Consider the following 15492-nt stretch of genomic DNA (forward strand, 5'->3'; position numbering starts at 1 on the left):
TGTAAAAAGTCCAAAATGACCTTCCGCTCATCAATTTGGAAGCTTTGGGTTCTTAATTTCATTGGCTTGAGAACCAAGACCAACCACCTTCTTCCTCTCTTCCTTTGGATAACCATGAAATTTTAAATTTAGAAGAATAATTTATATATATATATATATATATATATAATATATATATATATATATATATAGTAACTTCCTAAGAATTTGTCTGCAATGCTAATACTTTACGATGCATGTGAGTAAGAACAAAACATGACTCGTGTTGATCTGTAAGAACAGTTTTCACTTTTAAGAAGCAAGAAGTAGGTAACGTAATCATGTCGTAAGAGAATGACGGAGTTGGCCCATCAAGAAAAAATACATATAATTTTAAACGGACATATTATAATTTTTTAATTTTGTGGGATTGAAATTTTTTTAATTAAATTATAACAATGTGAACGTTCACAAAATTACTTGTAAAATTAAGAATTTGATTCCTAAATTAATATTAGTGTTTAATTATAACAATTTTACTTAAAAAAGAAAAAAGGTTACCTTGACCACTAACATATTTTTTTTTCTTTTTTAATTTGCCATTTTAATTCTTTTATTCGTGTTTCGTGGAATTCAAAACCTTGAAAATTAATCTTCAAACTTTGTTTTTTCTTTTACGTTGTTTTTATTTTTTGGGGTAAAAATAAAAAATAAAAATAGGTCGTTACCAAATTTAATATATATTATATATACACACTTTTTTTTTTATTATTATTATTTTAAGTTCATAGAGAATTCAAATTATTGACTTCTCAATATATATTTTTATCATATATTTAAGTATTAATTTGAATCTTACGTGAAATTAATACTCATTTTGGATTTTGAAATTAGACTAGAAAAATTATCATGATCTAGACGATAAGGACATGTGTTGAGAATTTCGTGAACTATAAAGGTATTTTTAAATGGTTAAAAAGATATATATATATATATATATATATATTTTACATTTTTACTCTTAAGTTGCGACACTCAAATTATTGTTATTCACGTTGAATAATTTTTGTTTCACATACGTCAAGAAATAATTGAAAAACTAGTAAGAAAAAATGGGCTAACTTTTAACCTAAACATTTGTAAGTATATATTAAGAAAACTAAAGTTGGGAGAAAATTTGGATGCGTTCACATTAGAGCAAAGATAAATTATGATAAAAGAACCAATTTTAATTTATAAAGACAGTTTTCACTCTTAGAACCACTTAAAAAGAAGAAGTAAGTAACATGATCATGTCGCTAAAGAATGGTAAGGTCATCAGACATTCAATCCAAATTCAAGTTTCGATTCGACCTCTAAGCATGAAACATTACAAATCTATTATATGACCTCACTAAAGATAGAACATGTCACATAAACGGCACGACGTGCGTATATATATATATATTTATATCATATGTTAGGTATGAAATTTCAAAAAAACGTGCTCCATTGAGCCAACCCATTTCCTCCCATTTTCCTAATCCTTTTCTTCCAAGTTCTAAAAAAAAGTGTTATGAGCTTTTTCTCTAAATAAAAAACATTTGTTCTCTCTCTTCCACATGGGAATCACAATCTATTATGGATCTTATTCAAAGTTCATAAGAAAGAGTTGATTTCAATTGGTCAAAATATTTGAATTTCTTTTACTTTTTTAAGTTCTCTCTCACAATATATAACAACGAAATTCATTTGAAAAGGATTTTGTGGACTATGGTTGTTTAGGGAAAAGAAAATTTTCCATTAAAATATTTTGATGTTCGTTTTTGTTTAAGTCCAATGGGATAAGTTGTTCGTTATAATATATCTTTACGATAAAGTATTATCAACTTACGAACTAAAATGAACATCTTCTACACGTAATGCTTACGTAAGTTATGATTCCAAATTTGTTACAAATAACTTTCTCATTAGATCGAAAAAAGAAAAGTAGGTGTTTCTTTGTACACAGTTCTAAGAGATGGACGTGTAAAAAAGAAGAAAAGAATGAGAGGGATTCCTTCAAATTTATATCAGCAATTGCTATCACTTTATTGATTGATGAACAAATGCTTTCATGGACAAAAGAATACAATGATCTAATCATAAAATCAAGAAGACCATTGATCAGGAACTGTCAGAAAATAAGCAGTCATCGCCTTGCGAAAACGTTTCTTGTATTGTTTTGGAGAGATGATGGTAGGAGAAGCGTTCTTCGACCCTCCGAGTATCCCCGACGCCTTCACCCACGTTTCTAATTGCTTGTCCCATGTATACTGTCTCATGAAATCAATGATGCCTAACACGAGCTCCTTCCGCTCCTCGTCAACCCCGACTAAAAGCGAGTAGTCCATAACGTCTATCGACTGAAGAATGTGAAGAATCAGTAAATTTGCTTCCATATGAAGAATAAAGTACTGAATACAAATCAATCATCCATCCAAATTCATGCTGTTTATCCAAGCCAATTAATCAAGGAAATGCAATAAAAAAGACGAACTTGAGAATTCAACAATGCAGCTTACCGCCAAGAAAGATGTATCGTTCCAGATGGCTCGCTCGAGTTTTCTTTTGGCCTTGCTTCCAAGAAATATGGGTTTCGTCCGCAGTGCTTCTAAAAGGTTCAGATCAAGTAGAACCTTGTTAGCCCCGGATGTGTCGGGGTTGTAACGAGATCGTGAAGAGCCCTTGAGATCGTACACCTTTGAGATACTTCTCATGAAGAAAAGATTCTCCATCACCATCAAATCCATTTTCATTTCTTTCCCACCTTTCAGGTGTTTAACAGTGACCTGCCATTACACATTTGTGAAAAAACAAAATGTAAATATTCGTCCCCATAGTCATTGGTAAGAGTACTCGAATACATCCACAAGAAAGTATATATATATATATATATATATATATATATATATATATCGAACTTTCAAGATGTGTCCATTCGGCCTCTAAGCTTCCAAAACATTTATACTTCACCCATCAAAGGCGTAGTTCCCCCCAGGAGCCACTTTACTCTTCCTTACTTTACAGTCGAGCAATTCTATTGCTCTCTGCTGAGCCTCTTGGAGTGTTTTCTGTGCTAGGGGCCCAGCAGAGAGAACAGTAAGGATAACGAGCGTGGAGTCCGGTAAAAGTACTTGAATGCATCCACAAGAAGGGGTATGTATATATATATATATATCGAACTTTCAAGATGTGTCCATTTTGGCCTCTAAGCTTCCAAGACGTTTATTCTAGAAACTAATGCATATGAAAGTTAAAAAAGAAACCAAAGTAGGATTCAAAAGCTAAATATTTTTACCTGATAGATCCCAAGAATTTTCGCAAGGCAAGTTGGACTTCCAGAGGTTAGGGAATGTGACAAGTACTTAAAATATTCAGGAGCAAACTCCTCAAACGAATCGAGCTCTGTCCTCGTGACTTGTTTAATGATGAACCTTTCATCCAATGATTTAGCAAAATAAACATTACTTTTTCCACCCTGTGCGCTCCATCTACAACAGCGACTCAAAGACCTTACAAAATCCACTCCCTTGGGACAGCACTTCTTTCTAAGCAAGTCAAATTGCTTTGCAAAATAGCAAGTGACAGAGAACTTGACTTTACCCCCAGATGTTGAAGATTCATCTACAAACGAAAGTCTCAAATGGGGAGACTTTTTGGGATCTGAAAAGAGGGTCCTCATGGTTGAAGAATCTTCAGAACCATAGTTTCCATAGTGGATATAGTCCAAGTCTAGAGCACCAAATGACTGCCAAGCTGAAAGAGTTGCAGGCCGAGAATCTTCGATATTGATTCTAGGAATGCTCTGGCCTCCGTCGTTGTTTGTAAACTTATCAGCAACCCAGTCATCGTATTCTCTAGAGTTTAAGGCATATGCAATTATGCTAGTAGGTTCATTGTCATAAACAGCGATAACTATATCATTATTGCCAGTCTGAGGAAGCAGCAGTCGAACGCCTTCAAGGATATGAGATGTCGAGATAAAAGATGGAGTTGAACTGAGTAATAAATTTAACTTCTGTGTTTCCCATGGTAACATTTGAGAGTGGGCTCTAGTTAAACTAGAAACAGGATCCCTTAGCATACTACTGTAATCTGCAGAAGCATGGAAAGATCTAATATTTGACAACTGACAAGTAGATGGATGCAACCCTTTCCGGATTCTCTCTTGCATTCTTATCGCTGAATCGAAGGAATGAACTCGCACAGGTGACATCAATACCCTTTTCATTTGAGGATTATCCTTTTGACTCACCTGCTTCACTCCCCCATCTAGAGGTTCTTCTGTTTGCAGTGCAGAAACAGCCGGTGGTTTCTTCACAGATTGCTCAGTTCCAGACCAAGCGCAATCGATTCTCTCAGAAAGAGTGGATTCATAAGAAGAAATGCTCAAAAAATCCATGGGGGTACTCAGTTCCCCATCTGTGTGTGCTTCCTCTCTGCAGGCTTGATGTGAGGTTGATGCGGAGCATTCAAATGCTGTTGACTCTTCCTTCTGCTCTGAATGTAAATCATTCCCAGCCAACTCATGAACCGACGAAGATTCGTGAATATTCTCATTGTGGCCAAATTCAAGTTTCCCATCACTGTGAGCAGAATCGCTTTTCGAATCTCTCATTACAGGTGAAGACGCATCAGTTTTTGGATTTAAAATCTTTTTGAGGAGGGAATCAAGCGAATAAAGCCGGTGATCCCAATAGTGGGTATGCATTAATAGGGAACGCCTCAAACGATTCAGTTCCAGGATATCGACAGAAATCATCCCCATTAACGAAGGTTTCATCATGAATGGTTGCAGAAGACCCTATTAAATTAGCAAATAATTCTCATGAATAACATAGTACCTATATACAAATGTACAAGGACAATTAAAACGTTTATCATAATTGAATTGTTCTCACAGCACTTACAATGTAATCACTTCGTTCCTTTTGAAGCAGTTCTTTCAGTTGCGCGATGTGGCTTTGCACATCACTCGAGTCTGATGAGTCCTGCGTTGACAACTTGTTTTTCTGTTCCATTCTATCAACGATATCGGAAATCTCGGCATACAAGCTTTCCATTTTACCAATAATCTGCATTGAAAACCCCAAAGTAGAGTAAACAAAAGCAAGATTTCGAAACCATGCAAATCACATTTCAAATTATGAAAACCACCTCTGAAGCTTCTTTTGAAATCCATTCCTGCTGAACATGGCTATTGAACTCGAGTACAGAAGGGGGTAAGTTAACAGAGAGAATATCAATGGTCGAGTATCGGAAGAATGCGACCATGCTCCCATACCTGTGTTCAGAAACTTCTTATTCAGTTACAAGCAACATACAATAACAATTGTAAAATCAATGGTGAATTCAGATGCCTCACACACCCATAGAAACGGAGGCAGTCCCTCTGCAATGAATGACCGCAAGTTGCGACTCGATTTGCAGTTGCATGATTTGAGAAGCTAAGCTCCAAAAATTTTCCAAAAGAAAGCCCCCAGGCAGCATCAGACATAACAACCCTAGGAGTTGCTGGTGGGACTCCATCAATTTGGGCACACTTAAGGCACCGGTGCCACATCCATATCTTGCCATCTTCTTCCCCGGGAAGCTTTATAGAGGGTAAGCGTCTAACATTGATTGTAAGATTACCCTGCTGATGGGTGTAACAAAGAACATGGGCCTCAGCCGACTCCTTACAGGATGGACAGCTTGATGTCTGCAATGAGAACCCAAACGAAAAACCACCTCAAAATTATACAGCTACCCAAGGAAAAATAAACAAAACGAACTTTTATATATCAATTAGACATATAGAATTAGGAAATAAATAAACCTGGTCAAAGAGATCATCCCGTAGATATCTCCCTAAAGGCTTGTCAAAACGGCCATAAAACTTTATGCGCAAAAGGCGAGAGCGCTCACATATAGTTCCTTTAAGTACACAATGGCTTGAGAAGGATACCAAAATGCTCTGGTGAGTATCCGCTGCTGAGAAGTATTCATTAGAAAGTTCCTTTTCATCAAAACTTTCAGACTTTCGCAACTCTGGAATCCCACCAGACTTTCCCATTCTCCATTTCAAGGTTTCTGGCAATTCAGATTCAGAAAGACTTCGGGTAGCGAAAGGAACTGTTATACTGTCCTTAAATTCCTCACAATGGTTAAGAGAAGGCTTTAGATCAACCTCGGATAGTAAATCATCATTGAATATGTCAGGAAGTGTATCGACGATGCTCGAGTCTTCAAAGCCAGTAGACTGTAGAAAGCTATTGTCACCAAGGTGAGAATCCATCGAGTATATTTTAGATTCATCAAGCTCAGAACTAGGAGCAGAAAATTTATCTTCGGTGGAAAGATCAAACAGACAATTGGATGCCTCGGGAGCATTGGGATTTTCTGATGAGGAATTATCTTCAACAGAAATAGAGCGCTTCGGCATCTTAGGGAGAGAAGCACCTTCATCCACAAGAAAGGAAGTCTCAAGAGATAAGTGATATGCTGCAAATATTGCATATTGAACAACATCTTTAACTTTTTTAAGTTCTTCACGACACATGCCTTTCAGCAAGACCTATGAGAAGAAATGTGACAAGATTAGAAGCAGAACAGACTATAAAATCACATTTTTCTAAGCTCACAGAACCATTCAAATTATGACTTACAAGCTATTGTCAGAAGAAAATTAGGTTGTTTGAAAGCTACACTCAAAAATTGGTTATAGTTCACTAGAATGGAAAAAAATTGATCAAAAAACACGAGTATGATTGTATGAACTATTGACAATTTTACATAATGAAAAGAAAAATCCAAATATTTTGTTTCCATGTGTTTACATGTTTACTGATTAACTATTAATCAACGACATTTTTAAGAAAAATGAGAATTTCTCAATGATAAATGAAAAGTTACAATATGGTAAAAAAATTTAGATTAGAAGTATTACAGTAAGGTACCCAAAAAACTTCACCAAGAAATCATTCCAAAAAAGTAGCATAGAAAATCATTTTGAAAAAGTAGCCACAAAACAAATTAATTTTCTAACTAGAGTTACCGTGCAACCCAAACGCTTTGGACATCCTTCAAAGAACATCAAGGTCTTGGATAGTTTTTTATTCTGATTAGCATCTCCATGCTCTTCAGTCACTCTCTCTAACCGGAAAAGTTCACAATGTCCCAAACGTGCCGTGGAAATATGATCAATTGATGGAGTAAGGGATGCACCAGTGCAACGGGCTATACGCTCTAGTAACGGCTTTTTAACATTGAGCACCAGAGATATTTCCTTTGCCAGCAGATAATCCTGTGCGCACGAGGATACACTTTTTTCCACCAGCAGAACATTGGGGCGAAGAGACTCTATTTTTGAAATTATTGTCTTCAGATGATCATTTTCCTGCATTAATGAGATAGGAATATTAGAGGTCATGGAACAATAAAACCCAAAATATAATAATAAATAAGACAACTTTAACTAGTTCCAGCATTCTGTATGCATAGAAAACTTAAATGTGTAAAAAGAACATAAACTAAATGATGATTTTCTTAAAACTAAAGACAAGTACCTGATATAATAATGTATTAAAAGAAGCAAGCTGATTAGCAACTTGGTGGTATTCAAGGGATCCTCCTAAAAGAAGTAACCTTGGATTTTTGAATTGTGAGGTCATGCGTTTGTGCTTTATGTTTTTTGTACAGACAACTCCCTTTATAAGTGTGCTGCAGAAAAAGGATAAACGACTTCAAGACATTAGTCAAGACAAAATATATGATAATACACAAAGCATTGAAGCTATTTGCACAAAAGGGATACTCCAAGCTGCAGTAACGGCCATAAGTTATACCTTTCATGAGGACGTCCTGAAGCTACGCATTTTACTTTCACATAATCCCCAGGATCCATACTGCCTCCTCTGCTAGTATCTGGTCTCACAAAATTTGCAGCTTGCCAGGCTATTGTGGTAATAACATCAAGCCAGTCCTCAACATAATCTCCTCCAGATTTGGTATCGTCTCCCTGCAATAGTTGTGCAACAAGAGCCCTAAAGTGACCCTGAACCATAGCTCTTAAGGGCTCCTTATTCACCTCCTGCAAATTTTGCTTTGCTGGAAACATGCTAGAAAGGCTACTGCTCCTAGAGAACATAGCACCGGAATCCCCAATATCATCATCTTCATCATCATAGGCAAAGAAATTATTCTCCAAGTCATCAATTTCATCATCAGGAGGTGGGGGGAACCATATAAGACCATTGTTTTCAAAATCTAATGGCCTTTCTACCTTTCCTTCTTGGTCCTGGATAGTTGGCAGGTCACCAGAGCATGCATGTTTGTTATTTTGACCATCAGTCAGTCTCTCAGACCTATTTAAAATGGCCTCAGCATCTTGAGACGATAGATTCTCCCTTTGACCTGGATCTATAGTCTGTACAACATAATCAGCTTTGCTTAAAGTATAATCATTCCTTGAAGGGCTGTCAGAAGGACTTGATTCCCTGAAATGAGAACTAAAGAACTCGTTTCTTGTACTAATACTACTCGACTCTATGTCTGAACTGTCACGACAATAATCACTTGATGGGCTAAAATAATGTCTCCCAGAATCTTCTGCATCATCTTCATCACTCCTACATTAGGAACAAAAAATTAAAATTTGCTTTTCTTGATTTAAAGTGTAAGTGTAATATATTTTTATCACAGAAGCATCATCTCAAATCACAAAGTTGACTACTACCACAAAATTGTATACCAAACGAAAGAGTTTTCTATCTAAAATTGGATTTTATAATTTCTAATATAAGATCTCTGAGGTACTCAAATAAATGATATTGAGACTTATGCATCATCTACCAACAAAACTATATACCAAACGTAAGAGTTTTCTAACTAAAAGTGGATTTCATAATTTCTAACATGAAAGTTACAGCAGGTACTAGAATACCAAAAATTATAGGGATGAACAGGCATTTGCATTCAAACAAAATATTACCAGTTAGGCGAGTGGCGAACAGAAATAGGAAATGGATGAGCATTAAACGAGCTCGAAATCCTATGTGATGCTGCATAGGGAGAATAACCACAATCTTGTGACCCAAGATATCGACTCAGACGATCATCGGAAAGTGATTCAATCTTCATAGGAGACTTGTCTGCACCATCATAACTAGTAGAAGGAGGTTCTGGGCTATATCTGGGAGAGACAGAAGGATATACTTTCTCACTATGTCTCCTCCCACCTTCACGCCGTAGGTTATCATCAGAACAAAACTTGCACAACTTGATTCTCTTCATAGCCTCATTACCTACCTTCATACCATCTGATTGAACAACAAAAGATTCATAACCCCGAACGCATTTTCCACAAGACGATTGATTACAACTCTGACACAGGTATCTCAGAGACATCTGGGAAAAGCTTGTATCACACTCACAACACATTTTGAAACTATTGTTAGGCATCACAAATTCCTTAGACAAGCACACTGGTGAGTCAGGTCTCCAGGAAATCCAAGGCCTAACCTTGTCGATCAGATCTGTTAATTTTTTTTATAGTACAACAAATGGGAGCAGGGGAAATTTGAACCTCCAACCGATCTGGTAATGAACTATCACGAATTCCCAAAGACAGTCAATCATCCAAGAAGAATTAAAACCTCGATGACACCTCAAAGTTGAAACTGTATAACACCACTCCTCTTTCAAGTTCAATACATGGAATTTTTTCTTCTTTTTCACATATAGAAATAAAATGGAAAAAGAAATCAACCCTTGGAAACAAAATACCCACAAAAAGTTCCAAATAAAGAAGAAGAAACGCAATAATACCCACAATAAAAATGATGGGGTGCTTTGGGATGTGTTTGTATGAGTCTACAGACTTAATACTAAGTATTTCCTCCCCTCTTTCTCTCTCAAAATGGGAGTCAAAAGCCAAAGAAGAACAAGAGGAAAAAAAAAAAACAAATCCTCCAAGAAATATATCAAAAGAAGGATATAGAAAGCTATGAAAAAACCTGAGATGCACCAAAATATGGCAGTATTTACACCAGAATCCTATCACAACAATAACCCGAAGACCAAAGGACCCAGTAAAGACTAGTATCACCAGCTACAACAACACCAACAAGAAGAGAACAGAAAACGAAACCCTAAAACCTAACTGATGCCAGAGTCCTCAAGAATGAATCCGGCAACCGATTTAAGCATCCCAAGGAGAGAATCCAGCAAAAACCGATCATATGTTAGAAAAGAGTCAAAGATCAACGAAGAGAGTTAGCTTGATTCGATATACAAATAGAAAACCAAGTCAAAATTAAGCAGCCCCGGAAGAAAAACACCAAAACAAGACCAGATTGAACTAAGATGAAGGAGAAACAGTAGCTTGCGAAGAGGAAAACGAAGAAACTACAGAAGGAAATTGATTTTGAATGCTTGGTAAAATGAGAATCAAAAGGAGGTATAGAAGGAGTACGGAGAAGGTTCCTTTTCTACCGGAATCAGTAGCTCGCATCTCGAAGCTTAAAATTCCGTCTTTGTTACCCCAACAACCACCAATTCTACTGATCGTCTTTCCCATCTGAAGAACCACTTTCTTCTTCAATCTCCCATTCTTTCATTTCCGTTCAGATTTCGCAAGAAACTTCAATTCTTTTCTGGGTTTTTCTTTTCTTCTTCTTCTTCTCTCTGTACTACTCTTTTTGCTGCTCTGCTTTTTTTCTTTTTCATAATTATTAAACAACAAATAAATCTGCCTATGCCCCTATGTCCATATTAAAAGAAAACCATAAAACCGAACCCAACCGAACCGAACCCAACCCAGCCGAACCGAAATCTTAGTCCTCTGAATTTCCTTTTTAGTCCTCCAAAGCCTGCCCAATTTATTACGTTTTCTTTCTTAAGACTTTTTATTATTTCTGTTTTGATTCATCGGTATAACCTATTTTTAAATTTTAAATTTTTTATTTAATAAATTCTTAAAATTTCAATTTTGTGTCCAAAATAAGATCATTTTAATTCTTTTTAAAAAAAATTTAAAAATTAAATTTTATATCTAATATTATTTAATTTTAGAAAAAAATTAAATGGGTTAAGATTCTATTAAATATTCATGAATCTATTTAATATTTTTAACGTTGAAAAGATTAAATTTTTATTTAATATCCACTAGGTTGGGTGAAGATATATTTATTTATTTAAAAAATTAAAATAGAATAAATCTAAACAAAAAAATAAATAAATAAGGGTTTAATTCTTTCTTTATTTTGAGAGTGCCCATCAAGCTGATTAATCAATAATATAAAATAAAGTAATAAAAAAAAAAAGGGTTTAAGAGGTGTATTTATTAATATTTTTGCATTTATTTTTGTGTTCTTTTTGTTTATATTTTAATTTAGGGTTTAGGAGTTCAAATCCATGCTGTTGATTGGTCAGCAACTCAGCTCTAATTCATCCTCAATTTTCTTTAATTACTCCAAAATATATTTTTTAATTAAAATAATATATAATTTTTTAAAAGAAATATTAATTTTTGTGGGCTTTTGGGGCCCACTCTCGGTGCGTGAATGTGTGGTACACGCGCCTTTGACGCAATCTAGAACGTGGTTTCATAGTGGATTGAAAGCTAACGGGTCAAATTTTACACCCAAATTATGATTGTTCCTTTCAACTTTTATTTGTTTCTTTTTTTTGTATAATTTGCATTTAAATTTTAGGTTGGTGAAATAACTTTTTACCTACTTATCCTTCCATTTTATCTTTATTTCAAAAATATCCCCCTTCTTTTTAAAATTATATTATTACCCCCTCACTTTTCATAAATATTTTAAAATATTATAGAATCAAATATTTCATTTCTTTTTTAATATTTATAAACTAAATTTTAATAGCCAAATAGTTAGTTATTTTAATTTTTTGTTTTTAAATTTTGAAATGGGGAGCATATCTAAATTATTACAATTAATGCATTAATTATTTTAAATATTTTTATTAACCGTTATTGTAGACATGTTTTCGAGTCATAAAAGATTATCAAACTAATTTTTATTTTCTTTTCAACTCGTATTTTAAAATAAACCTTTTAAAAATTCAAACATCAAAATTTTTTTTTTTTTATTTTAAGATTGTTTCAATCATTGACATTTTAATTTTTTGTTTTTTTAACAAAAATCTAATCTAAGTTTATAGATGATTACGTATCAATATGATTAGATATTTCAGACGATGTGTTTAGGTCAATAATCATTTTTTTTATGATTAAAAGAAAAGATTTTTAACATTTAAAACTTAAAAGCATCACGTTGATATAAGTAGAAAAGTATAAATAGCAATTTATTATATTTTATTCATCATTAAATCATAATAATAATTATTATTATCATTATCAACCAATATAGAAAAAGATATACGATATCCATTTTATTTTAAAATGATAATTATTGTCATAGATAAAAATTATTTTTTTATTAGAATTTGATTCTTTTTCCATTTGCCACGTGGATTCTCCATCAGCATTTTTTGTAGTGGAATGAGTTAAAGTAGTATAAAATTGAATAAATATCAATATTAATAAATAATATTATTTGAATTTTAAGTTATCCAAAGTCAATATTTTTTAGCAAATTCATTAAAATCTTTAAATATTTTGTTTTATTTTTTTATTTTTTTATTTATGAAGCAAAAGATTTTTTTTTAATGGAATGAATTGTAAAAGAAGCAACAATTAATAATCTAATTAAATTTGGGTTTCTTTTTATAATTATTTTACTTTTTTTTTTCTTTTTTTTTTGTGGTAATCCACTACTTTTGATTTGGTATGAAATTTTATTTTGCCTTTTTAATTTCCTTATGCGACGTCGTTTTAATGGCTTGTTCTTAATTATATTTCTTAATTCATAAATATAAACCTCTTGGGGTGGGTGATTTGATGGTTTATTTCTTGAAAAGAAAGCAAAGGCAGAGGAATTATTCAATTTATTTATTTATTTATTATTATTATTTTTGTATTTATAGAAAATAATGGATCCAATTTTAGAATTCCAAAGTATAATTACAGCTCTTAATTTGAGAGGTGGGGATAAAATTATAGAATAATAATTATTTTATTAATTTAATAATATGCATACACTACCATATCAATGCGACCCGTAATTAATAATTTTATTTAATTATTTAAAATAAGAAAAAAAAAGTTAGACATAGACGTGGAACCAAAAGTTCAAATCAAAATATCAAATATTTTAGATATTTTCATATGGATTAGTCCGTATAATTTTGCCTAATGAATTTTCTTTTAGGTCAAAATAATTCAGGTAATCTTTTAATTAGAATAATATGATTTTCTTAAAAATTTTATTTTAAAAATATTCTCAGAAACCAAATTTACTTTACATAAATCCTATAGCCTAATTGTATCAATAGGTTTGAAATAAAATTTAAATGGTATAATTGTAATATATAAAATTACATATTTTATTTTAATTTATAAATAAGGATTTAATAATTTACTTTATCATAAAGTTGATTTTGTTTTATTTGTTTGATTATTTAATAATGTCATCTAGAATTATGGCGATGTGAATGAATTGTATTTTTAACGTTTTTTTTTTACTTTCCAAACATGTTTTATGGAATTACAGAAATGGACATAAGGGCATTTTCGTATTTGTCAAAAGCCAACAAAACAAATAATTAAAAGAAAAGAAAACAAGTAATGAAAAAAGAAAAAGGGAAATTGAGTTGAGAGGTATTTGAGTAATTTTACACGATGGTTAATTTAAGATTAAAATACAAGAAATTGGAAATTCTGAACAAAAAAAAAAATTAAGAAAAAACAAAAGACTTGTAAATTTTTTTGGGGATTTTTTTTTTTTTTTTTTTTTTAANAAGTATAATTACAGCTCTTAATTTGAGAGGTGGGGATAAAATTATAGAATAATAATTATTTTATTAATTTAATAATATGCATACACTACCATATCAATGCGACCCGTAATTAATAATTTTATTTAATTATTTAAAATAAGAAAAAAAAAGTTAGACATAGACGTGGAACCAAAAGTTCAAATCAAAATATCAAATATTTTAGATATTTTCATATGGATTAGTCCGTATAATTTTGCCTAATGAATTTTCTTTTAGGTCAAAATAATTCAGGTAATCTTTTAATTAGAATAATATGATTTTCTTAAAAATTTTATTTTAAAAATATTCTCAGAAACCAAATTTACTTTACATAAATCCTATAGCCTAATTGTATCAATAGGTTTGAAATAAAATTTAAATGGTATAATTGTAATATATAAAATTACATATTTTATTTTAATTTATAAATAAGGATTTAATAATTTACTTTATCATAAAGTTGATTTTGTTTTATTTGTTTGATTATTTAATAATGTCATCTAGAATTATGGCGATGTGAATGAATTGTATTTTTAACGTTTTTTTTTTACTTTCCAAACATGTTTTATGGAATTACAGAAATGGACATAAGGGCATTTTCGTATTTGTCAAAAGCCAACAAAACAAATAATTAAAAGAAAAGAAAACAAGTAATGAAAAAAGAAAAAGGGAAATTGAGTTGAGAGGTATTTGAGTAATTTTACACGATGGTTAATTTAAGATTAAAATACAAGAAATTGGAAATTCTGAACAAAAAAAAAAATTAAGAAAAAACAAAAGACTTGTAAATTTTTTTGGGGATTTTTTTTTTTTTTTTTTTTTTAATAATTATTTTTAAATGATAAAATGGTTAGCAGGATGGCTTCAACTAATACGTGTGTAAAAAAGTGGGGTCATTACAAGTGGTTAACTGAATTCCGGTAGTTATCCTTCTTCCTCGGTCGTGGCGAGCGGCGAGCGGCGAGCGGCGACAGCTCCTTCTGGATGGGTGTGGCGCGAGATCGATGGCGGTGAAAATCGACGGGAGATGGTGAAGCAAAATGAAAACAACTACAACGAAATTGAATGATTGCGATGGAATTGGAATATGCAAGGAAGAATGAGCCCTAAACCAAAACAATCGCGATGGAGCCGATTCTTTGCGCCAAACGTGAAGTTTGAGCCAACATTCGAGCAAGTTTGATGCAAGAATGGTTGTAAGTTGTCATAGTCTCATTTATTTTGATTATTTTAGTTCATATTCTCACATGAGTACATGAATTATTTTGATTCATAAATGAGAAATAGTATTAATATGCTTATATAAATGGCTTGTAATTATTTTGAGGCGTGGAGTCATTGCTATTTTGTATTTGGCTAATGATATTTGGGTTTAGGTATGAAGTTATTGTCATTTAGTATTTGCCTAACGGAACTTTGTTGAAAATTTTTGTAGCATGAGAGTGTGAGAGATACACATTATAAACACTTCAATTATAGTGATTGGCTATCACGGTGGACGTAGGAGAATTTTTTCTCTCCGGCTAAGTCTCTTTGTTTAATTTTTGTTTGTGGTTGTGTGAGTGCGATTGATCTTACTTTGCTTCGGCTAGAATAATTGGGTATCTATCG

The 15492-nt window shown here is 32.5% G+C and overlaps 1 protein-coding gene across 1 annotated transcript; it reads right to left on the reverse strand.

Annotated features, from left to right (window-relative positions):
* Positions 1-1910: 1910 nt before the first annotated feature.
* LOC111807309 (putative 1-phosphatidylinositol-3-phosphate 5-kinase FAB1C) lies at positions 1911-10700 on the reverse strand. Its single transcript, XM_023693017.1, has 11 exons — positions 8972-10700; positions 7827-8609; positions 7548-7701; positions 7037-7378; positions 5819-6556; positions 5370-5701; positions 5158-5284; positions 4911-5075; positions 3299-4804; positions 2523-2789; positions 1911-2363 (listed from the first exon to the last, which is right to left on the reverse strand). The coding sequence occupies exons 1-11, from the start codon at positions 9439-9441 to the stop codon at positions 2109-2111; spliced, it is 5139 nt and encodes a 1712-aa protein (XP_023548785.1). The 5' UTR covers positions 9442-10700; the 3' UTR covers positions 1911-2108.
* Positions 10701-15492: the final 4792 nt, after the last annotated feature.

Source organism: Cucurbita pepo, chromosome LG01 (assembly GCF_002806865.2).
Source record: "Cucurbita pepo subsp. pepo cultivar mu-cu-16 chromosome LG01, ASM280686v2, whole genome shotgun sequence".
NCBI lineage: Eukaryota > Viridiplantae > Streptophyta > Magnoliopsida > Cucurbitales > Cucurbitaceae > Cucurbita > Cucurbita pepo.